The 23,568-nt window shown below is 42.8% G+C and overlaps 1 protein-coding gene across 8 annotated transcripts; it reads left to right on the top strand.

Moving 5' to 3' along the window:
* The first annotated feature begins 6,160 nt into the window (after positions 1-6,160).
* PRNP (prion protein (Kanno blood group)) lies at positions 6,161-18,492 on the top strand. Of its 8 annotated transcripts, none has more exons than XM_059037665.2 (4): positions 6,254-6,448; positions 9,118-9,216; positions 10,783-11,291; positions 16,025-18,492. In XM_059037665.2, the coding sequence occupies exon 4, from the start codon at positions 16,035-16,037 to the stop codon at positions 16,812-16,814; it is 780 nt and encodes a 259-aa protein (XP_058893648.1). In that variant the 5' UTR covers positions 6,254-6,448; positions 9,118-9,216; positions 10,783-11,291; positions 16,025-16,034; the 3' UTR covers positions 16,815-18,492. The 8 variants fall into 8 exon arrangements, with proteins under 8 accessions (XP_058893647.1, XP_058893650.1, XP_066869542.1 ...); XM_067013443.1 differs by having other exon boundaries at positions 6,277-6,444; XM_067013444.1 differs by lacking the exon at positions 6,254-6,448 and adding an exon at positions 7,544-7,719.
* Positions 18,493-23,568: the final 5,076 nt, after the last annotated feature.

Below are 23,568 nucleotides of genomic sequence, written 5' to 3'. Positions count from 1 at the left end.
GTAGCTTTTTGGTATAGTTTGAAGTTGGGGAGCTTGTTTCCTCCAGCTCCATTTTTCTTTCTCAAGATTACTTTGGCTATTCGTGGTCTTTTGTGTTTCCATACAAATTGTAAAATATTTTGCTCTAATTCTGTGAAGATTGTCATTGGTAGTTTGATAGGGATTGCATTGAATCTGTAGATTGCATTGAATCTGTAGATTGCTTTGGGTAGTATAATCATTCTCACAATATTGATTCTTCCAATCCAAGAACATGATATATTTCTCCATCTGTTTATGTCATCTTTGATTTCTTTCATCAGTGTTTTATAATTTTCTGAGTAAAAGTCTTTCACCTCCTTAGGCAGGTTTATTCCTAGGTATTTTATTCTTTTTGTTGCAGTGGTAAATGGGAGTGTTCCCTTAATTTCTCTTTTTGATTTTTCGTTGTTGGTGTGTAGGAATGCCAGAGATTTCTGTGCATTAATTTTGTATCCTGCAACCTTACCAAGTTCACTGATTAGTTCTAGTAGTTTTCTGGTGGCATCATATCATCTGTAAACAGTGACAGTTTTACTTCTTCTTTTTGATTTTGATTTGGATTTGGATTCCTTTTACTTGTTTTTCTTCTCTGATTGCTGTGTCTAGGACTTCCAAAACTATGTTGAAGAAGAGTGGTGAGAGTGGACATCCTTGTCTTCTTCCTGATCTTAGTGGAAATGCTTTCAGGTTTTCACCACTGAGTATGATGCTTGCTGTGGGTTTGTCATATGTGACCTTTATTATGTTGAGATAGGTTCCCTCTATGCCTATTTTCTGGAGAGTTTTTATCATAAATGGGTGTTGAATTTTGTCAAAAGCTTTTTCTGCATCTTTTCAGATGATAATATGGCTTTTATTCCTCAATTTGTTAGTGTGGTGTATCACATTGATTTGCATATATTGAAGAATCCTTGCATCCCTGGGATAAATCCCACTTGATCATGGTGTATGATCCTTTTAATGAGACGTCATTCTTAAAGGCTGCACACAAAGCCCCATGCACACCAGTACCCAGGTCAAAAGAGGTAATCTGATAGGAGCGTGGGCCAGACCTACCTGCTGGTCTTGGAGAGTCTCCGGGAGAGGCAGGGGGCAACTGTAGCTTACCCTGGGGACACAGACACTGGTGTCAGACATATTAGGGAACATCCAAATCTGTGAACACTGCTGCAGATGGCTGCCATCTTGGCTCATTAGCACCAAGACCTGGCCCCACCCAATGCCTGTAAGCAGCATTGCTAGGATGCCTCAGGCCAAACAACTAACTGGTTGGGGACACAGTCCCACCCATCAGCAGATAGTCTGCCTAAAGACTTCCTGAGACCACAGCTACCTCCAGACACACACTTAGACATGACCCTGCCCACCAGAGGGTCTGGACCCAGCTCCACTCACTAGTGGCAGGAACCAGCCCTTCTTGCCAGGAAATCTGCACTGGCCTCTAGACCAGCCTCACCCACCAAGGGCCAGAAAGCTACAATCACACAGCCTGTGGTCCAAGCCCAACAACAGCAAGCCAGACCCTACCCTGGGACCAGCTGGGCCCTGGCCCTGACCACTAGCAAGCCAACGCAACCTTTAGGACATTCCGGGACCCATATCCAACTGTCTCAGGAGCTGGCCCTCCTGCAATGATCTGAAACGAGCTTTGGGATCCCTAGGCCCTGCAGCCATACTCCAGGAACCAGCTCTGCCTGCCAGTAAACTGGCACTGGCCAGGACCTGGCTTCACCTGCCAGTGGGTGGGCAACAGCCCCATGGTCTTTGGGATCCTGACTCCACCCACCAGTGAGCCAGCAGTAGCTCTGGGGCCCTCCTAGGGTTCAGCAACCAGTGGCCTTGTGGCCAGGCCCCACTAAATAGCAGCCAGCAGTATCCAAGCAACCAACTGGACTAGAGGCCAACCAGACCTACCAGACCACCCACATATTCAGCCCAACACAACAGAAGGACCCACACAGTCCTCTTGGGGGAACACCTAGAACATATAGCTTAGGTGAGAAGAGGGGAGTGCACTGCTGAGCCGCATACGACATCTTCCACAGAAGGTCACTTCTACAAGGTCGAGAAACGTAACTAACCTACCACATAAATAAAAATACAAAAAGTAACTTAGACAAAAATGAGGCAGCAGAGACAAAGGAACAAGATAAAACCCCAGAAGAAGAACTAAGTGAAGTGGAGATAAGCAATCTATCCAAGAAAGTGTTCAGAGTAATGATCATAAAGTTAAACAAAGAACTCAGAAGGAGAATGGATGCACAGAGCAAGAAGTTAGAAGTTTTTAAAAAAGAGTTAGAAAATATAAAGAACAACCAAACAGAGATAAAGAATACAATGACTGAAATAAAAAATATACTACAAGGAATCAATAGTAGACTAAATGATACAGCAGAATGGATCAGTGAGCTGGAAGACAGATGGTGGAAATCACTGTTGCTGAACAGAAAAAAGAATGAAAAGAAATGAGGACAGTTTAAGAGACCTCTGAGACAACACTAAATGCACCAACATTTGCATTATAGGGGTACCAGAAGGAGAAGAGAGAGAGAAAGGGTATGAGAAAATATTTGAAGAGATAATGGCTGAAAAATTCCCTAATATGGAAGAAGAAACAGTCACCCAAGTCCAGGAAGCACAGAGTCCCATACAGGATTAACCCAAAGAGGAAGACACATGGTAATCAAAATGACAAAAATTAAAGATAAAGAGAGAATAATAAAAGCAGCAAGGAAAAAGCAACAAATAACCTACAAGGGAATCCTCATAAGGTTATCAGCTGATTTTTCAGCAGAAACTCTGCAGGTCAGAAGGGAGTGGCATGATATATTTAAAGTGATGAAAAGGAAAAACCTACAACCAAGAATACTCTACCCAGCAAGGCTCTCATTCAGATTTGATGGAGAAATCAAAAGCTTTACAGACAAGCAAAAGCTAAAAGAATTCAGCACCACCAAACCAGCTTTACAACAAATGCTAAAGGAACTTCTCTAGGTGGAAAAGAAAAAGCCACAACTAGAAACAAGAAAATTATGAATGGGAAAGCTCATTGGTAAAGGCAAACATATAGTAAAGGTAGGAAATCATCCACACACAAATATGATATCAAAACAAGCAATCGTGAGAAGAGGAGAGCACAAATGCTGGATATTGGAAATGCACTTGAAATTAAGAGATCAGCAACTTAAAACAATTCTGTATATATATAGACTGCTGTATCAAAGCCTCATGGTAACCACAAACCAAAAATCTACAATAGATATACACACAAAAAATAAAAAGGAATCCAAACACAACACTAAACATAGTCATCAAATCACAAGAGAAGAGAACAAAAGAGGAAGGGAAGAAAACAAACCCAAAACAATTAACAAAATGGCAGTAAGAACATACATATCTGTGCTTCCCTGGTGGCGCAGTGGTTGAGAATCTGCCTGCTAATGCAGGGGACACGGGTTCGAGCTCTGGTCCGGGAAGATCCCACATGCAGCAGAGCAACTAAGCCCATGCGCACAACTACTGAAGCCCTTGTGCCTAGAGTCCATGCTCCACAACAAGAGAAGCCACCACAATGAGAAGCCCACACACTGCAACAAAGAATAGCCCTTGCTTGCCGCAAATAGAAAAAGCCCACATGCAGCCACGAAGGAACAGTGCAGCCAAAGATAAATACATTAAATTAATTAAAAAAAAATACATATCAGTAATTACCTCAAATGTAAAAGGATTAAATGTTCCAAGAGACATAGACTGGCTAAATGGATACAAAAACAAGACCCCTAAATATGCTGTTTATAAGAGACCCACTTCTGATCTAGTGACACAGACTGACAGTGAAGGAATGAAAATAGTTATTCCATGCAAATGGAAATCAAAAAAAAGCTGGAGTAACAATACTCATATCAGACAAAATAGACTTTATTTATTTTTATTTTTGGCTGTGTTGGGTCTTCGTTGCTGCACACAGGCTTTCTCTAGTTGTGGCGAGTGGGGGCTGCTCTTTGTTGCAGTGCACGGGCTTCTCATTGCAGTGGCTTCTCTTGTTGTGGAGCAGGGGCTCTAAGTGCACAGGCTTCAGTAGTTGTAGCACGCAGAATCTAGAGCACAGGCTCAGTAGCTGTGGAGCACGGGCTTAGTTGCTCCTCAGCATGTGTGATCTTCCCAGACCAGGACTCGAACCTGGACTTGAAACCGTGTCCCTGCATTGGCAGGCAGGTTCCTAACCACTGTTTGGGAAGCCCCAAAGTAGACTTTAAAATAAAGACTGTTACAAGAGACAAAGAAGGACAGTACGAAATGATCAAGGGATCGATCCAAGAAGAAGATATAACAATTGTAGATATATATGCATCCAACATAGGAGCACCTCAATATATAAGGCAAATGCTAACAGCCACAAAAGGAGAAATCGACAGTAACACAATAATAGTGAGGGACTTTAACACTCCACTTACATCAATGGACAGATCATTCAGACAGAAAATCAATAAGGAAACACAATAGAAAAGGTCAATGAAACTAAATACCATTTGTTTTGAAACATAAACAAAACTGATAAACCTTTAGCCAGACTCATCAATCAGTACACCTGATTTTCAAGTCCTCCAGCCCAGATGCCAGCCTTGCAAGTGACAGAGCCTTCAACTGATTCCAACCCCCAGCTATCAAGCCAGTCTCAGACATTGAATCTTCCCAACTGCAGCCTCAGACATCCCCATTGTGCCCGTCCAACTCTCTGGCCTACACAATCCATTGGCATAATAAAACGGTGATTGCTTTAAACCTCTAAGTTTTGGAGTAGTTGCTACATAGCAGTAATGGCCAGAATAGGTCATAAGGCAATCCCATTCGGTTCCCTCAAACCCCCAAGAAGTATTCTGCCTTTTGAGCATTTTCCTGGTTGTGGGGAGGCAGGAAAGCATTCAGCCAGTAGACATAGGATTCTTTTGAGAAAAAAGCTGAGTTTTGGCAACTTCTAACCAAGTTTTACAGGGTCCTCCTGACAGGGGAAAGTCAGCCCCTTGCCCAGTCTGATCTGGTCAGCCACTCCCAGCCCCACCCCAGCTCAAGACTCAAAGAGATGCTTCACTGTCCCCAATTCACCTCACAATAAGCCATCTCTGAGGAAAGAAGGTAAGCCTCTAAAAGCACTGGCAACCTAATCATTATGTAAGACTGACTGGATAGAAAACTGCCCTGGCATTGCTGCCTAACACTCATTTCTAACTGGCCACAATCCAGTTCTGTTACTGAATCATCTCCAGCCCATGGTCATGTTTTACCACTCATTTACCCTTCCCAAGCAGACCTTTCAGACCCACATTCATATAAACATCACCAGGACTGTTCCACCCACATTCATATAAACATCACCAGTACTGTTCCACCCACATTCATATGAACATCACCCCAGTGCTGTTTCACATCGCTCCACTCTACACAATCCTCCTGGCTTCTCCCCTCCCTCACTTGTCCCCTCCCACTTGAGTGAGCCGCCCTGGGATACAAGTATTTAAACCAAATCCTGTTTCCAATGGGTGTCTCAATATTTTTAAACCTCTTTCCTTACAAGCTTAGTGGAGCCTCTTGCCCATAACAAGGGAACTAGATGTCTCATTTTTCCCAGGTTTATGCCTATTGACCCGGCTTAATTAATATTGGTTTGGGTAATAATGTATATGATCCCCCTAACCCTAACTCCTGTCTTCTATAATTTGCCATCCTTCACATGAGACAAACCCCTACCTAATTTCTTGGCAGGAATAATGATCAAGAAAACACAATGTTTTATACAAGAAACCTCAGGTAATATCCAGAGTGGACTTGTGATATGGTTATATGGAGGGCATTTTCCTCATTTGTGAATATAATCTAAATCATCTCTTTTGCATATAATGAGCAGGAACTGAGTAAATGAAGGAACAGGTGATGGCTAATGTCCTTTCTAGGCCTCAAATTTTAAGGATATATGTGTAAATTCACAAACTGGGCTCAATCCAGGGTAGCAGAATTTTCTTCCTCTTTAGAAATTTCTGGTTACCAAAGTTCCAGAAATTGCTTTCTCATTCCCTAATCTTTCATTTTCTCGAGTTCTCCATTACGTAACGTGGAGCTGGGGCTTTGCGCCGAATTTTCCTTTAAAGATGATTTTTATAGTCAATAAGCAACTTCAAGGAGTGACGAGCCAGCCGGGGAGGCGATTTTAGTTGACGCAAGCGTCTAAGCGAATCCCAACTCGTTTTTCCAGGGAATCAGATTCCCGGGCCTGCATGGCAGGGCTGAGCCTCTGCGCGTAAACCCTGGGGGCGGGCAGCCGCCTCCCCGCCCCGCCTCCGCATCTCCTCCTCTGCCCAGCGCTGACGCCGGCCCTCGCCGCCAGTCATTGACAGCCGCCGAGCTGCGAGCTTCTTCTCTCCCTCAGAGGCAGGTAAACAGCCGCATCGCCCTTTAACCTCCCAGCTGGGGCCGTGGGCGCAGAGGCCGGCAGTCAAAATCCCTGCCTTGGGGCCGAGGCCCGAGGGCGCACGGCCGGGTCCGGGCGGGAGGCCGACCTTGACAGTGAGGAGGGCGGGGGGCTTCCGGAGGGCGCGCAACGCGTCAGGCCTACCCAGCGAGCTCGCTGGTTTTCGGACGCCGTGGCTTGGTTTTGCCCTTCTGGTTAGGCGCTCCATTTACTCGGAATGGGGGCGGGGGCCGCGGCTGGCCGGGGCCCCTCTGGAGGCATGTGGGTAGTGTCGAGGAGTCTGGCCCTCTCCCACGTACGTCCACGGCGGGAGTGGGATGGGCGAGTAGCGCCGGCAAGGGGGCCACAGGTCCGGGGAATGGGCGCGGGGAACCCAACGAGGGCCGCAAAGGGGCTCCGCTGGGGCGCTCAGCGAGGAGGACCAGGGAGAGGTGCGGGTCCGGGCCCTCCCGATGCCCACAGGGGACGCGGGCGCCCACCTCGGGCCAGGGCCTCGGCAGGGAGGAGTCCCGGGGCGTCTGGGGGCCCCCCCAGCCGCCGCCGCCGACCTCCTCCCCAGAGGGGGCCCCGCCTGCCATCACGCGGCCGGGCGGTGCCTGGGACGCAGCAGCGGGCGGGTCTGTGGCACCCCCGGGGACCGGCACAGGCTCACGGGCTTCCGGCCTCGGCGGGCGGAGTCTTGGGGCGACCCCGCCCTCACTCCCGGGCCTGAGACGTCCAGGTCCCGGCGGCAGAGTGTCTCCTGCGAGCTCAGGTGTGGTGGACCCACAGGCTTTGCTTTTTGCTGTATCAGCTGTCCCTCTGGAAGGAGAGAACTCGGCCGTCAGGGGGACTCCGAGAGCGGGGATCAGGGCCGGGCAGCGCCCCTCGGAGAACCACATTCCTCCGCTAGTATGGGTGGCACCTTCATGTTTGATTATTAAACAACGGGGAGAAGTCCATTTTTGCAGTCCTTTTCTATTTGTATAAGCAGTAGCAAATAGAATTTTTTGAAATCATAAGCCCACCACCATTACATCCACCCTCACCATCTCAAAGCCACTGCCTTCTGTTTTTCAGTTTCCTCTTTTCCAGATTCGTACACAGCACAACGCAGTTTCATCTCCCTGATCATGATTATCCTCATCTCATGGCCGAGTTATTATCCTGTACTTAGAGCAAGCAAGGTTTAATAAGCAGTTCCCAGCATGCTGAACATTTGAAGTGTTTCCCTTTTCCTTGCAAAGAAAATCCAGGTAGAATAGAATTAAAGATTTTCACAAATCAAATTATCAGAAAAAATAGGAACAAAAAATTGAATAAAAATGTCAGACCTCTGGAAAAATCAACAACTCTCTCAGATTTGAAGAAGGAAAAATATATCACCAATGAAAAGGAACAATTTTACCTACCCAAACACTGAGGAGCTCTTACAATGAAAAAGAACTAACCAGAAAGGGAAAGAAAGCAGAGCTAGGATGTGATATGTATATGTTTTTTATCTGACACAAATTTTTCATACTTGTGAAAGGAAAATATCGAGATTATAAAAGATAAACGGTGAAATGAATCATTTATAGAATACAATGCAAATTAAAGTAAGTCTGGATTATCATTTTGCAGCTATTAGCAAAAACAACAGTAACAGCAACCACTGCTGGAAGGTTGCCTAGAAATTTGCATATTCAGTTATCCTGGGAGGTGAAAGGGCTTTGGGGTTAGAAAGATGGCTCTGCAACTAATCATTTCACATTTTGGGACCAGTTACCTAATTTCCTCATCCTCCTTTTGTCCATTCATAAACTAGAGGAAATTATACCTACTTCAGGAGTTTGCCAAGATTAACTGTGTAAAACTGACCTTTGGTATGTATACCTTTATTCTTTTCCTAGTCACACTGCACTTGGGGACATTGTGAATCTGTATGAAATTTGTGAAACGCAATCTGGTGATGCATTTAAGCCAAGACCCAGAAACCCCACTCCTGGGAATTTACTTGCAATGGAAGAAACAACAGGAAAGGAAAAAAAAAAAGCCATATGCACACACATTCAGAATGATCTAAAATTAGACCCAACGGAGAAGCAACCTAAGTGTATAACAGCAGGGCAGCAGCTAAGAAAATCATGACACATTAACTGAAAGGAACATTGTGTAACCATCAAAAGTCATGATTTTGGAGCCTGTCTGCGATATATTGGAAAAAACTGACAAGTCAAAGTACAGATTACTAAACTGCGTCTACTTACTCAGATGCAGTTTATTAATGTATATGTGAAAAATCTGAATAAAAATGAAGTTTTAATAGAAATACAGGTTGTTTTAATTTTCTTTTTTTGTTGATATATTGCTTTTCTAAATAACATCTTTAAAATAATTCATAGTTAATTTTTTTAAGGAAATGGACCCACAGCTTTCTGTGTGTGGGAGAGGGAGAGCTCAATGTCATGTTTGCTGTTGCTTTTTTGAGCCGACCTCATTTCTGTTTTTCAAATATTATCTCATTTTTTTCCTTGAGTAGATTTATTAGTGGTTTAGTAATTTATATATTAGGTTTTTCTTTTAAATAATCAGTTCTTAGACTTATTTATCAATTCTAGTTTTTTCTTTTCTGTGTTTTTTTGTTTTTTTGTTTTTTGTTGTTGTTTTTTTAGGGACTCCTGAATATATTTGAAAACTGAACAGTTTCAGCCAAGCCGAAGCATTCTGTCTTCCCAGGGACACAAATCCAACTTAGCTGAGCCAAAGCAGATGTACGTACCCTATGGAATTCCTTTGGTCTTGTGATGGTTGAAAGTTCCCAACTGTCACAGAAGATAAGGGCCTCAAAAGGCTGTGATCACAAATCCTTTCTCTGGAGGCAACTTGGATCTATATATGTAACCCACACCTATTATATCATCCTTTATTGTAAAATCAACTTGATTTTGCAGGGAAAGGGCTTTCTCTAGAATCATTCTGAGTTATGTAAGGAAGCAACCATACTATTTAAAATAGTAAATAAAAATATTTTTACTATTTAAAAATAGTATCATAAAAGCAGTAACATCACAAACATTTCTGCACCAAATTAGCATTGACAAAAGGTTTTATGAGGTGACAGTTTTTCTAAGCTGTAGTTTAAATTTACCTATTCCATTCTCTCTTTTCAGATCTTATTTCCTCTTCCAAGGCAGCCAGTTTATCAGCTGTGAACTGCTGCATGTGAAACATTCAAAACTTGCCTGTATCTAAAGCTGTGATGGCTGCAGCAAAATAATCCTTGAGTGAATAGCATGTGTAGCAACTCTTACATTTGGGAGAATTTTTTCTCTTTGTTCATCCTTTTTCTTCTAACCATATTCTTGTGGGGTATGGGGTAGGCTCTAGCAATGTTGCTTTTTTTTCAAGCTGTTCACATAATTTTGAGGATGGATCAGGTTCGGGCCCTTTGCCCTATTCAGTCCAGGGCTAGGCCTCAGTGCCAGTGAAAAACCCCCACCCCAGAGCGGTTTGTAAAATTTTTGAGTAGCTTGCATTAGGCTCTTTAAGGGGCAGTGACCTCAAAAGATTAAAATATGACACATGAGTTCCACTTAGCTCAGGAAAGACAGGAAATTTTTCTGGGGCAGTCGGGGGTAGGAGGACTATTTGGTGCCAGTTCCCAATTTAACCAATTAAGTGTCAAGTGTCAAGGGTGTAACATGTTTTAAGTATCAGAAGTTTGGCCCCTGGCACATGACCACTGGACAAGTTCCTCCTGGCTCTGATTCTCAGTCCCATGTATTCCCCATGGGAATAGGATGAATGGGATAATATATGGATACTTTTTTGTTCCTTCTCTCTAGTTCCATCACTCTGCCAGTCTGCTCATGCACTAATGCCACATGATCTTATTTATTTTAGTTTTGCAATGCGTTCTGATACCTGGCAGGCCAAGTATACCCTAGATTTTCTTCCTGTTCAATAATTTCTTTAGTCTTCTTAATTTTAAGTATCATTTCATCATATTCTTTGAAATCCTCTTTAAATTAGGACTGAAATTACATTGACTTTATGATTATTTGGAGGTGAATTGGTATATATTTCAGTCTTGATTTTCCCAACCAAAAACATTGTCTGTCTTTCTCTTTTTTTCCAGTCTTCCAGCTTTCTTCCTAAAATGTCTGTTTATTTTTAGGTTAAATCTTAGATGTTTGGAATATTTTGTTGCCACTATGAGTGGGATTTTTTTTTCACACTAAATCTTCTAAATAATTACAACTGATTTGAGTATTCACTCTTTTCTATATGTTGATTTCAAAAACTGCCACCTTAATAAGCTCACTTATTTATTCTAGGACACATTTTTGGATGATTTTCCTGGATTTTCCAGATAGAAAATCATACCTGGGACTTCCCTGGTGGCACAGTGGTTAAGAATCTACCTGCCAGTGCAGGGGACACGGGTTCGAGCCTTGGTGCAGGAAGCTCCCACATGCTGCAGAGCAACTAAGCCCGTGCGCCACAACTACTGAGCCTGAGCTCTAGAACCTGCAAGCCACAACTACTGAAGTCCTTGTGCCACAGCTACTGAAGCCCGCGCACCTAGAGCCCGTGCTCCGCAGCAAGAGAAACCACCCCAATGAGAAGCCTGTGCACCGCAATGAAGAATAGCCCATTTGCCACAACTAGAGAAAGCCCACACACAGCAATGAAGACCCAACACAGCCAAAAATAAAATAAATAAATTTTTTAAAAAAGAAAATCATACCTGGCTAGAACCTCCATAACAGTCTAAAATAGCAGCAATTGCTTGCATTCTTGTCTTGTTCATTATATTGAGAATGCCTTTCCTCTTTCAGTTAAGGTAGGATGTGGACTGTGTGTCTGTGATAGCTGTTCTTGATGATGGAAAGGGATTACTTTATAGTTCTATGGAAATTTTTTCAACAGCTTAACCTTAAAAAATCAGGAATGTGTGTAGATTTTAATTGAAAACTTTTCAACATCAGAGAATAGTTGTGTTTTTTTCTCCTTAACCTACTAATAGGTTAATTGATTTCGTGATTTTAAGCCATCCTGGTATTCCTAAATAATCCTTATTGGTCACAGTGTATTCTTCTTTTACTAAACTATCAAAATCAGCTTGGTGGTATTTTCTTTTGGATTTTGGCACCCATGTTGCTGGAGGTTGGATAGCTAAGAGTGTGAGTCCTTCACTCAGAATACTGGAGTTTGAATCTCGATCCTTTATTCCCTTGGCTATTAACAGCACTTCTCAGGTGAAGCTGCCCAAATGTTTACCTCTACTGAGTTCCAGATTCTTATAACAATTGCCTGAATTGATACTCTCACTTGAATGGCTCATAGATGTAGCAAAGTTAATATGTCCAAACTAAAACTTTATTTTCTCTCACAAGCATGGCCCTCCATCAGTTTCCTCTATTTCAATAGATGGCATCACCACCATCTGCCTGGCTATGAAAGCCACAAACTGATCAACTCTCACTCCTCCATCTACTCTTTCTGCTTAATTGGTTCTTTCTGCAAAATACATCCCATTTTTTCACAGCTCCTCAACTGCATTGGCACAGTCCCAGGCCACACCGCCATCGTCCTTCAATCGTTTTATAAGTGGTCTCACCATTTCCCTTCTTGCCCCCCAAATTTTCTCCTTACACAAAAGTCAGGGCGAACTTTGTTAAAAAAAAAAAGAAAAACATCCTGTGATGTTATTCTCCTAAGACCCTTTAATGGCGTCCCACTGTCTTTCAGGTTCCAGACACTTATCTTCTTTAGTCTTTGAACCCACAAACTAAACATCTTACTCACCACTGTGTCCTTAGCCACAGCACAATGCTAGACCCTTAGAAGACAACAAATATTTATTAAACTAATCAATGGCTATTTTACAGTAACTTTTTTCTCCATTTCTCCTATGGTTTATCGTCAAGTTTTCTATTTCTTTAAAAACTGGCACATACTAGCTGTTCCATAAATATTTGTTTAATGCATTGATTCTAACATCCGTTTTTATAATTTAATAGAAAGGCAATCCATCCCACAAAGATTTATAATTCATAAAACTTTTACCTTTCACAGTTAGGTCTCTAGAGCCTGCTTTTGCATGTGGTGTTAGGGTCCTAGTTTTCTTTTCCTCCAGTTTCCCAGAAGCATCTGCTAAACCTTTCTTTTTCCATTGATTTGTGGTGTCCAATTTATCATTTATCAGGTTCGTACTAAAGAATATATACATGGGTTTATATCTGAACTTGCTGTTCTGCTTCCTTTGATCTGTAGGTCCTTTTCTAGACTGTTACCATATTTATTACATATTTATTACTATGGCTTTGTAATAGGATTTAATGTCTGATAACAGTAGATTCTCTCCTCTTTTCTCTTCTTTTTTTTTTTTTTTTTTTGGTGGTACGCGGGCCTTTCACTGTTGTGGCCTCTCCCGTTGTGGAGCACAGGCTCCGGACTCACAGGCTCAGCGGCCATGGCTCACGGGCCCAGCCGCTCCGCGGCATGTGGGATCTTCCCAGGCCGGGGCACGAACCCGCGTCCCCTGCATCGGCAGGCGGACTCTCAACCACTGCGCCACCAGGGAAGCCCAGGTGGAATTTTGATTGTCATTTTATTATTATAAGTTCATTTGGGGGTAATTGACATCTTTATAGTACTAAGTTGTTCCAGCCAAGACCTTTCCATGTTTACAGATCATCTTCTTTGTTCTTTACTAATGTTCAATTTTTTTTTTCCCCAGTCTTAAGTCAATCCTAGACACTTTATAGTTTGGATTGAAATTATTACTATCTTATTTTTTTCTAGTTGATTATTGCTGGTATAGAGAAATGCTGCTGATTTTTGTAGGCCAATCTTGTATCCCACAGCCTTGCTGAACTCTAGTTGTCTCGTGTTACCTCTGTTGAGTCTGTTGAATTTTCTATGTTTATGATCACAGTAATTCCACATAATGTCAGCTAGAGCTCTTTTCTTGGAATTCTTGCACCAGTTACTTCTTTGTCTTTGCATATGGCATTGGAAGGACTTCCAGTCCTGTGGCAGTGGACATCCTTGTCTTGTTTCTAATCTTAAAGAGACTACATTCAAAACTTACTTATTGTGTTTGCTGTTTTAGTTATATAATCTTTATTAAGTTAAGGAAGTTACCTCCTATTCCTAGTCTACTAAGAGTATTTTTCTTAGTGATAAATAGGTATTGACTGTTGTCAAATACTTAATGTCTTGAAATGTGCCAGAGCGTTAGGCCACAACCTGACCGTTCTCTGAGATCATCTTATATGAAGTGTCATAGCACAGCCAGACATTCAGAAACCTAGTCTCTATTCCTAGCAATTTCACTAATTAATACTGTAATCACAGATATGTCACTTGACTTTTCTGAATCTTGGTGGCCTAATTTGTAGAGTGAGAAGTTTGGATTAAATAATATAAGATCTTCCTTATTTTATCACAAACAGAAAGATTCTCCAAGGTCTCATTAAGTTTTGAGTCCTTATCCTTAGAAATGATTCTCTGCTTCAAAATGTAGTTGTTATTTTTTATGCTTTTTATAATTAAATGTTGCTATTGTTGTTCTCAACTGATTTTAAAATGATCTTGTCTTAATATAGTTTATGATCATCCAACTTGAATATTCAGTTTTAAAGTACTGATCAGCAACATATGCCCATGGCCCTTATGCCCTTTACCTGTATCTCCAGTTCATGGTCATTCTTCAGCTCCAGACTCACCAAGCTAACTGCCTACTGGGTATCTCTTGTCCCAGTAGGCAGCTTGATAATGGCATTGTAGCTTGATAATGGCATTGCCAAAGCCACACACCACATTTGTCTCCCTCCAGACTTGCTCCACCTTCCGTGTTCTGTCCACACAATTGCCCAATCCAGAAATCTGGGTGCCACCTCGATTCTTCCAGTCTTTCATCTTCCACATCAAACACCAAGCTTTCCAGAAGGTGATAGTCCCCTTGTTCAATTCCCTGAGGTGTTTGAGCAGAATTGTGAGCAGCCTGGAAACCAAGAGCTGAGCGCCATTAGCAAATGGAAAATAGATAGGGAAGCAGACCTGCAGAAGACTGAGTGCCAGGAGATGTGGATGCGAGATTGAGGCCAGTCAGCATATCCCAGGACCCTGTCCCTCTGACCTTACACAAAAGAGCCTCCAAAAATTCTAATTGGCATATTCTGAGCAGTTTAACTGGGATTATAACTTTCAAATATATTTTTATTTACACCAAGACATTTCAATAATTATAGTAGAAACATAAACAGGATGTTAATTCATTAATTTGTTTAATCAGTCTTCCTCTGAATATTATCCAATTTAGTCTTTAGTTCTGAAGGTTATGAAAAATGATTTTATAATATTAGATGCCATTTTTATATGAAGATGTCCCAGTGCTGGGGATAAGACTACTATCAGCATTACAACGTATGCCATTTTTGGTTTTGTGGCACATGGTATTTTGGAGCATATGGTTTGACATGGGGTACAGTAGAAACTAATGATCATTCTACTATATGTCTTTAATCTCTGCCCTTGGAACCAAGCACCCAGGGTAAATGAGATCTTCAATCTGAAAGGTTTTTAATTGATGAATGTACATTCTGCAAAGGTTCATAAGTTATCATGCAGGATACTTTGTTTATTCCTAAGCTGTGCTAGTCCTTTCATATAAGATATGTGTCTTTTCTACCAAAAATTAGGAGAAAATAAGTCACTCACGAACCATTAAATGCTGAACTAAGACTCATTCAGTGAGTGAGTGACTGCAAATCTTGTGAAGACAGCCTTCCTTACCCCATTTTGAACAGCCCCATTTGTTCCTGTCTATAGAGAGAAAAATGAATTTATAGGTGGGCTTGCACAATCTTGCACATTTCCTGTTTCCAAAAATTTATTGTATTGAGAATTTCTTTGAGGAAATTCTTGTTGGCGTTTATACGTTCAGAGGATATTAATTTCTTCACTTAACAGGCCCTGAGGAGACAGTAGCAAATTAAAGAGACATTTCCTGCTTACATTCCTGCGGGAGGAAAGAGGACATGAGCCAGCTACTTAGAAAGTGATTTAATGATTTCAGCACTTACCTGGGGCTGTTCCTAACTGGACATTAGAATCACTTCCGTAGGGGCCATGCCAGGGTCTTGGGAGGTTTCAGGAGCTCATATCCCTCATAACAGCCCAAATCACTACTTCAGAGAAGCTCAAAGCTATGGCAAACCCACCAGGTGTTTATAGTTTCTTCCAGTTTAGATACAATGAATCAACCAGAGGTTATTTTTATCATAAGCAATGTTGCTGGCATTCCACCTTTATCAAGTTTCTAGGAAACAGAGCCAGACATTATCTTAAGTTCAGATTTGTCCTGAGAGAAGGAGAAAGAGCTGTGTTAACCCTTTACCTACAATTACTTTTGCTGTAAGTGTTGCAAAACAGACATGGAATGTGAAGAACATTTATGACCAAGAACATTAATAGCTGATGCCTCTGCTATGCAGTCAGTCATTATGCTGCAGACGTTAAGTGTTTTCAACATAAACACACAACGCTGACACCCTCTTTATTTTACAGATAAGTCATCATGGTGAAAAGCCACATAGCCAATTGGATCCTGGTTCTCTTTGTGGCCACGTGGAGTGACATGGGCCTCTGCAAGAAGCGACCAAAACCTGGAGGAGGATGGAACACTGGGGGGAGCCGATACCCAGGACAGGGCAGTCCTGGAGGCAACCGCTATCCACCCCAGGGAGGGGGAGGCTGGGGCCAGCCCCACGGTGGTGGCTGGGGCCAGCCCCACGGTGGTGGCTGGGGTCAGCCCCACGGTGGTGGCTGGGGACAGCCCCATGGTGGTGGAGGCTGGGGTCAGCCTCACGGTGGTGGCACCCACAATCAGTGGAAGCCCAGTAAGCCGAAAACCAACATGAAGCATGTGGCAGGAGCTGCTGCAGCTGGGGCGGTGGTAGGGGGCCTTGGTGGCTACATGCTGGGGAGTGCCATGAGCAGGCCCCTTATACATTTTGGCAGTGACTATGAGGACCGTTACTATCGTGAAAACATGTACCGTTACCCCAACCAGGTATACTACAGGCCAGTGGATCAGTATAACAACCAGAACAGCTTTGTGCATGACTGCGTCAACATCACAGTCAAGCAGCACACCGTCACTACCACCACCACCAAGGGGGAAAACTTCACTGAGACGGACATCAAGATGATGGAGCGTGTGGTGGAGCAAATGTGCATCACCCAGTACCAGAGAGAATACCAGGCTTATTACCAAAGAGGGGCAAGTGTGATCCTCTTCTCCTCCCCTCCTGTGATCCTCCTCATCTCTTTCCTCATTTTCCTCATAGTGGGATGAGGAAGGCCTTCCTGTTTTCATCATCTTAATCTTCACCAGGTTGGGGGAGGGGGTATCTACCTGCAGCCCTTTAGTGGTGGTGTCTCATTCTTGCTTCTCTGTTTGTCACCTGTACAGCACTGGGAAATGGAGAGTAGATCTGAGATGCTATTTATTCAAGCCCCATTTGATTGAATCCTTCATAGGCCAACAATAGTGTTGAGCTGGTAAAAGTGTAACAGCAAATAATCATTGGTTGATCTAGGCTTATTTTTTGTCTAGTGCAACAGATTGAGGCTAAAACAATTCTCAAAGCAGTCTTCAAATACCTTTGCCTAAATACCTCCAGCTCCTTCTCCAGCTAGAGTTCAGTACACTAATGCCCCATCTTAGCAGTGATTTTATAGCAATTTCCTCATTTGTTTTAAGAAAACCTGACTGCATTTCCCTGTTCAGACAGCATTTCTGCCAAATCTGGAAGGAGGCCACATAATATTCATTCAAAAAACAAAACTAGAAATCCTTAGCTTGTGGGCCCAGGCTCAAGCCGGTGGAAAGCATGTGTCCTGTGTCTGCAGAGAACTGTAAGGATGTTTTGCATTTTGCAGTACGGGTTACACAGCAGCTATTGCATCAAGAATGGATATTCGTGCAACACTAGACTTCTGGGCAGAGGACATTTTCACAGAGAATGAACATAACTAACATAATATGAAAGGCTTCTGAGACTAAAAATTTCCAACATATGGGAGAGGAGACAGCCTCCCATTTTGGATGTTTAAAGCACCTTCATGTGGTATTCTTTTCCTTAGTAATATAAACTATAGATAATTAAGGTACTTTAATTAAACTACTTTCTGGACACTGAGAGCAAATCTCTTTTGTTTGTTTACCTGGAAAGCAGAATGATTTATTGGATGAAGCCGGGAGATTTTAACATAGAGTAAACTGCAACTATAAAAAACATGGTATTCATTTGATTGAATCCTTCCTGGGCCAGTGCTGGTGTTGGACTGGTAAGAGTGTAACAGCAAATATAGAGGATTATGTTATGAAGAAAACAATTAGTGTACAAAGAAAAGAAATGCTTTCATTTCTTTACTGCTATCTCATAATTGTCAAAAAATAGAATTAGGTCCTTAGTTTCTGGAATTGGCTTTTGAATCAAAGAATAGGGAGGCATTCCAAAAAAAAAAAAAGGTTAGAGATAGTAGGAATATGATCCATTCAAAGTGGAAAAAGAAATTCTGCTACCATTATTTAAGTAAGGTAAAATTATTCCCTGGGTTGTTCAATATTTTCACCTAGCAGAAAAACATTACTATTCTGCACTGTTATTACTGGCTTGCACTTTGTGGGTATCCTATGTAAAAAAAAAATTTATATATATATACATATATATATTGCATATGACAAACTTAGAAATTTCGGTTAGAGCTGTTAATATCTGAACTATCTAATGCATTACCTGTTTTTGTAAGGTACTAAATACTTAATAACACTTAAAGGAAACCCTTTTGTGTGGTCCTTAGGCTTACGATGTGCACTGAATAGTTTTGTATAAGAATACAGAGTGGTATTTGAAATACGCATGTGCTTTATATTTTCTATATTTGTAACTTTGCATGTACTTGCTTTGTTGTATTAAAAGTTTATAAGTGTTTAATATCTGACTAATATTAAACAGGAGCTAAAAGGAGCATCTTCCATGAAGTTTGCAGTTGTGTTTCACCATTGTGCACCCCATGTTGGCAGCTTCATTTTGGGGGTTAATCTAAGCAAAGTGGCACATTCATCGCCTGTGGTGGCCAAAGTTTAACACACCCACTCCTGATCCTGCCTCAGCCTCACTCCCAGTCACATGCCAGCTGTTCTCTGCTGCCTTTTCATTTTTTTCCAGAAGTACCTTGCAAAGTCACTTCTGCAGCAGAGGAAAACAGTCCTTGAATTCTGGAAGCTTTTTTCGGTCCTGGATTTTGAAATAGAGGATTTTCTTGATTAAGATGAGACTTAAACTAAATTATCTACTTTATGCCCATCCCTGCCCTCAACACCAACTCAGCTTATAAACTGTGAGGCCTGGTAACAATCACTCTTTGGATTGAAATTCAGCACCATACGGTCAATAGGCCACTTTCCTTTGTCACAGGGTTTCAACTCATTCTTCATGTTTTCCTCACAAGTGTGAAGTACCAGCTCTCAGTTTTCCTTCGCAGAGGTTTTCTTCTGCATCTGTAATTTACCAACAGCAGGAAATAATCATAAAAAATGACAGTGATTGAAATCATAATATTTATTAATACATTAGCAAATGCCAGTATCCTTCAATATTTAAACAGAGGATCAACTTTGCATTAAAAATGAAAAGATAAAAATCAACATCGTGAAATCCCATCATTCACAAAACTATTAAAACAAATGACATATACAAAGACTCAAAAGCATTACTCAAAGTTAATCATTAACATAAAAATTTCTAGGACTTTTCATTCAGCCCTTTTGACCATATTTCTAATTATGTAAAAGTAAACTATTCATTATCTGCCAATCATACTTTCTCAAAAATAGCCCACTGAGAAGGCTTCAATCATTAAAAGCATAGGTATTTGGAGGGCCAAATACACATCTGTATCTTTCTCAGCCACCATGTTTTCTTCCTGTTACTTCCAACTACTCTGAGTTGTGCTAAAGGAATTTTTACTAAAACATTTTTACTAAAAAAATTTTTAAATCAATTTTAAATAACTGAGTCTAACCCTCACAGAGGGTTCTTCCAGAGAAGTGTCAGGTGTCAACCTTTGTTTCCCTTCCTTTCTCTCTGGGATTAAAGCCAAATGAGTGTCCTCTGCCTTTGGAAGGGATTTTGGGTCTGTACTGCTTCCCACCCTAGTGGGAGCCTTAATCTGGCAAGAACCTGAGCTTCCCCAGGCTCAGGCCCTGACCTTTCATTGGTCTAAGCACGACTGACCTACACAGTTCATTTCCACCTGAGAAAGGTCAGTTCCTCTCTGGCTCTTCAAAACTGGAGGATTCAGCTCCTCCTGCATTAAGCTTACATTTCCATTCTTTGCCCCACTCCTGTGAGGCCTACCCCTGTTCTCCAGGAAGCCACGCCTTCCACTGCACACACGCAGTCTACAAGCTTCACGTCTGCCTTGGTACAGCTGTCCTTTCCCCCAGAGCCGGTGCTCTGTTCTTGCCCTGGAGCAATGCTCCTCAAATTTGAATGTGCTCACCAATCTGCAAGTCCTGACTGGGGCCCAAGATTCTGCATTTCTCACAAGTTCCTAGATGGTGCCATGCTGGTTCTGTGAAACCTCACTGACACAAGGCCCTCAGGGTTCTCACATTATATCCTGCATTGGCACCTCCTGGAGGCTTGTTCAACACAGGTTGCTGGGCCCCACTGCAGAGTTTCTGATTCTGGAGTGCAGGGTAGGACCCAAGAATGTATATTTCTAACAAACTCCCTGGCAATGCTGCTGTCGATGTGGAGATTGCACATGGAGCTCCACTGCTCTACAGGAAGATGTAAAGGAAATAGAAGGCGGCCTGCCCTGAAATACAGAGCTGTTAGGGAGACTAAAAACCTGACTGGGACTCTCCCTGGGGAGGAGAAAGATGGGAGCTCTAAGGATGAAAGGCCGTGGAGGTGTAAGGAGGTGGTTTACACCTGCTACCTGAAAAGCTGGAAGCACAGGTGAGTCCTGAGGCCCACCACCAGCGAGAGACAGCTAAACCTGGAATGGTACCCACCCTGCAAATGTAGCACTTCTCAAACTCTGATGTGCACACACATCACCTGAGAACCTTGTCAAAATGCAGTTCTGAGGCCACAGGTTTGATGTGAGCTCAGAGATTTGGTGTTTCTGCAAGATCCCAGGTGATGTGATGCTGCTGGTCCCAAGAACACACTGAGAAACAAGGGCCTAGAGGCCCAAGTCATCTCTTCTAACCCTGGCCAAGACTTTGGAGAAGCGCTGAAGGCTCAGGGGGAGTGGGGAGTGGCCAGCATGGAGTCTTTACCTTCTCTTGATTTAGCTCTTAGTGCTGCCTCTCCTGCTCTCACAGCACAATCCTCCTGCCTGGGCTGATTTAAAAGAATCAACCACCTGCAGGCAGCAGTGAAGTCAGCTTCTATCTTATCTCAGAGCCAAGCAGAGTTAGTTAGCTGCTCCTTCGGGAAGTCTCAGACCCAGAGACATTCTGTCACTTGTCCAAGGTCACACAAATAGTATATTCACAAAAGTACATTGTGGAAACTCTTTGCCTTTGTTTTGTGATGATATTTAAGGGTTTGGCCCAAAGGTGCCAGGCCTCGGGCACTGTGCACAACCCATGGCCTCTGTGCAGGGTGCACCCTGGTCTTCTGCAGGGCTCCAGCTTGAGGGGACTCAGTTGACTCCAAGGGGAACCTGAAGGAAGGGTCAGAAATCCTAAAAGCAAGCTCAGCCTAAAATGCCCCCTTCCCTAGACAGACCTTCCATCACTCACTCTCCCATACATGCCTCCCTTGTATTATTTCAGAGGTGACCTGCAGCCAGGGCCCATTGGTTGGTGGCCCTCTCTAACCAAACCATGGTCCCCTAAGCCCTAGAGCATGAGTCACCTCCTGCTGGAGCCCCCAGACTGTAGGCCACCAGGGTGATTGGGGCTGGGGGCTTTTTTCTCAGTAACTGTTCTGGAAAATCTGCATCTTTCTTCCCTCCTTCTCTAAAAACAAACAATAAACAAAAGCAAGGTCATTATCTTAATCTTTATATTGGGTAAAGATAACAGTTTACAGTAACTCCATCCTTTAACACCCTTACTCAACCCAATCATTTCAGAAAACTTTACAGGACCTTGTTTCATTGCCTTTCTTGTTGAATATACCATCTTGATTAGTTTGCTAGGGCTGCCATAAAAAAACACCACAAACTGAGGGGCTTAAACAACAGAAATTTATTTTCTCACTGTTCTGGAAGCTGGAAGTCTGAGGTTAAGGTGTCATCAGGGTTGTTTTTTCTGAGGCCTCTCTCCTTGGCTTGTAGATGGACATCTTCTCCCTATGTCTTCACACCGTCTTCCCTCTGTGTGTCTCTGTGTCCTAATCTCTCTCTTTTTTTTTCTTTGTGGTACACGGGCCTCTCACTGTTGTGGCCTCTCCTGTTGCAGAGCACAGCCTCCAGACGCACAGGCTCAGCAGCTAGGGCTCACGGGCCCAGCCGCTCCGTGGCATGTGGGATCCTCCTGGACCGGGGCACAAACACGTGTCCCCTGCATCGGCAGGCGGACTCTCAACCATTGCGCCACCAGGGAAGCCCCTAATCTCTTTTTATAAGGACACCACTCAGGCTTCCCTAGTGGCACAGTGGTTGAGAATCTGCCTGCTAATACAGGGGGTGCGGGTTCGAGCCCTGGTCTGGGAAGATCCCACATGCCGCGGAGCAACTAGGCCTGTGAGCCACAACTACTGAGCCTGCGTGTCTGGAGCCTGTCTGTGCTCTGCAACAAGAGAGGCCGCGATAGTGAGACGCCCTTGCACCGCGATGAAGAGTGGTACCCACTTGCCACAACTAGAGAAAGCCCTTGCACAGAAACGAAGACCCAACACATCCAAAAATAAATAAATAAAATAAATTTTTTTTTTAAAAAAAGGACACCACTCATCAAATGTGATTAGGGCCTACCCTAACGGCGTCATTTTTCTCTTTTTCTAACATCTTTATTGGAGTATAATTGCTTTACAAAACGCCTTCATTTTAACTTAACTTTAAATTAACTCTTTAAAGGCCCTAACTCCAAATACAGTAATTTTTTGGTATTGGGGACTAGGACTTCAACACCTATCAAGAAATGTCATAGCAGTATGTCAGTATGTCAGTGTCTCAAAGGCAGTCCCAGGACTAAGAGGGCCTTGTGGGTGCCCCTTATTCACACACTATACCCTTATCTGGATCACTCTATGCCTTCAACAGACCGGGCCGCTGCCCACCGATCCACTTAGGATTGCCAAGGGTGCTTACCTCCTTCTGCCCATTGCAAACAGAAATGCTTCCATTCTGGATACAGCCCCTGAAATCCAGCCACCACGCCCCCATGGCTCACACAAAGTGAAGAGTTTTGTAATCAAATAAAATTGTTTAGTTTGGCTCATACTAATGAAGATCTAAAACTCTAAGCCAGATAATGTTCCTCCCACACACAAATACACTGCAAACAGAGTTATACTGATTATGAGTTAATTAACATAAGATGGAGTGTTAGCTATAATTCAGGGGGTACTACAGAAAGTTGGCAAGATGATATCCCCTCAATGCTGCCAAATTCTGAATGCTAGGCTTGCCCATCACCCTGCTCACAGTAGCTGTCCACACATGGAATGCACCCACTCAGGCTTCTTTATGGCTCCAGCTCATCTTCCCAAGGCCCCAACTCCAAAATGCAGGGAGAACCCCACAGATTCCAGGCCCACCAGGTGATCTTGCCATTGTCTGGACTCACAGACCAGGAACTCAATGAGAAAGGAGACCTTTGAATGGATAAAGAAGATGTGGCAAATATATACAATGGAATATTACTCAGCCATAAAAAGAAATGAAACTGAGTTATCTGTAATGAGGTGGATAGACCTGGAGTCTGTCATACAGAGTGAAGTAAGTCAGAAGGAGAAAAACAAATACCGTATGCTAACACATATATATGGAATCTAAGAAAAAAAAAATGTCATGAAGAGATTAGTGGTAGGATGGGAATAAAACACAGACCTACTAGAGCATGGACCTGAGGATAT

The sequence above is a fragment of the Kogia breviceps genome, chromosome 14 (genome assembly GCF_026419965.1).
Source record: "Kogia breviceps isolate mKogBre1 chromosome 14, mKogBre1 haplotype 1, whole genome shotgun sequence".
Lineage (NCBI taxonomy): Eukaryota > Metazoa > Chordata > Mammalia > Artiodactyla > Physeteridae > Kogia > Kogia breviceps.
This window is presented reverse-complemented; position numbering and strand designations above follow the sequence as displayed.

Coding starts and splice junctions, on each gene's coding strand:
- PRNP (XM_059037664.2), top strand. CDS start 16,035: ATGGTGAAAAGCCACATAGCCAATTGGATCCTGGTTCTCTTTGTGGCC.